This window comes from Etheostoma cragini, chromosome 8 (genome assembly GCF_013103735.1).
Source record: "Etheostoma cragini isolate CJK2018 chromosome 8, CSU_Ecrag_1.0, whole genome shotgun sequence".
In the NCBI taxonomy this organism is placed as follows: Eukaryota; Metazoa; Chordata; class Actinopteri; order Perciformes; family Percidae; genus Etheostoma; species Etheostoma cragini.
The window spans coordinates 1,256,494-1,258,854 of record NC_048414.1 but is presented as its reverse complement, the minus strand read 5'-3'; the positions used below and the strand labels follow the sequence as shown (position 1 = coordinate 1,258,854).

General features: G+C 46.4%; 1 protein-coding gene across 1 annotated transcript in view; it reads right to left on the bottom strand.

Annotated features, from left to right (window-relative positions):
• Positions 1–2,361, bottom strand: part of LOC117949015 (fibulin-7-like) — a 9,866-nt gene that overhangs the window by 4,007 nt on the left and 3,498 nt on the right. Inside the window, exon 6 of the mRNA XM_034879006.1 lies at positions 2,232–2,356. Coding sequence (XP_034734897.1) covers positions 2,232–2,356 — 125 coding nt within the window. The remainder of the gene's footprint in view (positions 1–2,231; positions 2,357–2,361) is intronic.

The window sequence follows — 2,361 nt, the reverse complement described above, 5'->3', positions numbered from 1 at the left end:
CCCCCCCCCCCCCCGCACAAATGAAGACCACATGCCCAGAGTCGACAATGCAGCTATGTCTATACAGGTATAACATTAATAACAGTAACATGAATAATCTGCCAGAGGGGCTTTTAGAAGTCAGTTTACGGCATTTTTATGGAATAGAGTAATCTTTTTAATTAGAGTAGAGTGATTATTTTATGTAATCTGTCATTTTCTGATTTTAGGATCCGCTTGACCCTTTGCTGATTTGTGTTGAATGTTACTGTCTTTGTCCTGGATTAGGTCTTTGTCATGTGTGAAAGGCTTTTTAACACCATGGACCATGTTGGACATAAAGTGTTGTTCACACTTTAAAATGTTGTGTTATAGTATTATGTTGTCTGTTCAATCCCCAAAAAAAAGAAATTCTAAATAACTGAATTCTCAACCCTAACCCATTTTTAATCACTGAAACAGCCTTTATCTGTTTATATTTAACCAAACTCACAGCCGAAGATCCTCTCTGGCAGAAGGAGCACTACACACAACCCTTGACCTAAAGCTGACCCTGCATGCCCCCCCACAGCCTGTCCCCCCTTCATCACTATAACTCACAGTTGGGATCCAGCTGGAGGGATAAATCAAACTTTACAGCCGGTTTACTTTCTGATTCACGCCTCTTTGACCGCCATCAGCTGCCCAGCTGACTGGAGCCTGAGAACCTCAGCGGGGCGTCTGGAGCCAGACCTCCGTCTGACTCTCGGCCCAGTTCCTGTCCCAGGAGGGTTGGGGTTTGCTAACTGTCGGGTGGAGAGAGGAAGTGGGCGACACGGAGGTAGAACTCATTGTCTTCAAATCTCTCTCCATGGTCCGGTCTTTGTCTTCTGGGGTGAGAGGGTTCATGGTTTTCTTTGTCTCGTCTTCCCAGTTTGGATTCCTACTCCACGTGTTTGTTTGCAGCTTCATTGTGCTGTTGAGATGTCACTCACCCTTTATTATTATTATTATTATTATTATTATTATAAGGCTGGTTGTTGGTTAGCTAGCTAACACATGTGTTTTTTGCCACATTCCAACTCAGAGATTGGGATCCATCCCATTTTGTTGAGTAATGTTCCTTAAAGTTTCAAGTTCTTTGTTCTGTTAAAGTTGGCCTGCCACACGTATTTCCTGACTTTGTGGTAATGTCTGAAGTCCTACCATGGACTCCGTAACTTGGTTACCGTGGTTACCTTGTTTTAAGTCATTCTAGCGTGGTCTAAAGCCTGCAGGAAGACTCAGCTCCATTTGGGCCAGTTCTCCTTAATATTCAACGAGCTAAGCTGCTTGACTCTGGTTGGCTAACATCTAGCCAATGAGAGCCTGGCTATCGGCATCCTTCACCCTGTGTTGTTGGTCCTGTCTCGTGTTGTTGGTCCTGTCTCGTGTTGTTGGTCCTGTCTCGTGTTGTTGGTCCTGTCTCGTGTTGTTGGTCCTGTCTCGTGTTGTTGGTCCTGTCTCGTGTTGTTGGTCCTGTCTCGTGTTGTTGGTCCTGTCTCGTGTTGTTGGTCCTGTCTCGTGTTGTTGATCCTGTCTCGTGTTGTTGGTCCTGTCTCGTGTTGTTGGTCCTGTCTCGTGTCCCCCAGAGTGTCTGGATGTTCTGTTTCCTGCTTTATTTTGGAGTCAGGTTTTTTGTCTCGTCCTGCCTTTAGTTCTACTTCCTGTGTCTTCCCGCTCCTGTGATTACCGGATGTTTTCCAGCTGCTCCCCTGCCCTCTCGTCACCTGCCTCTCGTTACCTTGTTACCTTGTTACCTTGTGTATTTATTGTCTGTGAGTCCCTCGTCTCTTGTCAGATCGTCTTCTCACTCTTGTGTCTTCGTTCCCTGCCGTTACGCTTCCTGACTGAAGTTCCCGTTACCCGTGTCTCCCCGTGAGACTTCCCTGGACCCTTTTGGATTCTTGTATTTTTGGATTTTGCTGCATGGTTTAGCTCCCTGTGTTTTCCTTGGACTTTTCATTGAATAAATCCCTGTGCCCCTGATCTTGCCTGCCTCCTCATCATCTCTGCTTTTGGGTCCTCACTTCACCCTACCATCACAGACTGGACTGCAATGAAACATGGGAGCGAGGAAGAAGCCTTTAACATCTTTAACTTCACATGGTTTACAATGTGTGTGTGTGCATGCTGTTTTGTATATGCTACGGTGTGGAGATTTGTAGCTTTGCAGCAATGAAACAAAGCAGAGTGATCAGCAGAAGGATGTGATTTGGGGGGTGTGCGGTTACATTGGAGACGTCTTGATGTACGTGGCGTTCTTCACGTGAGGACACTCCACCGCTGCACACTGGAAACCTCCGTAGGTGTTCACACACACCTGGTCCGCTGTGCAGTTGTGCATCCGGTTTTCACACTCGT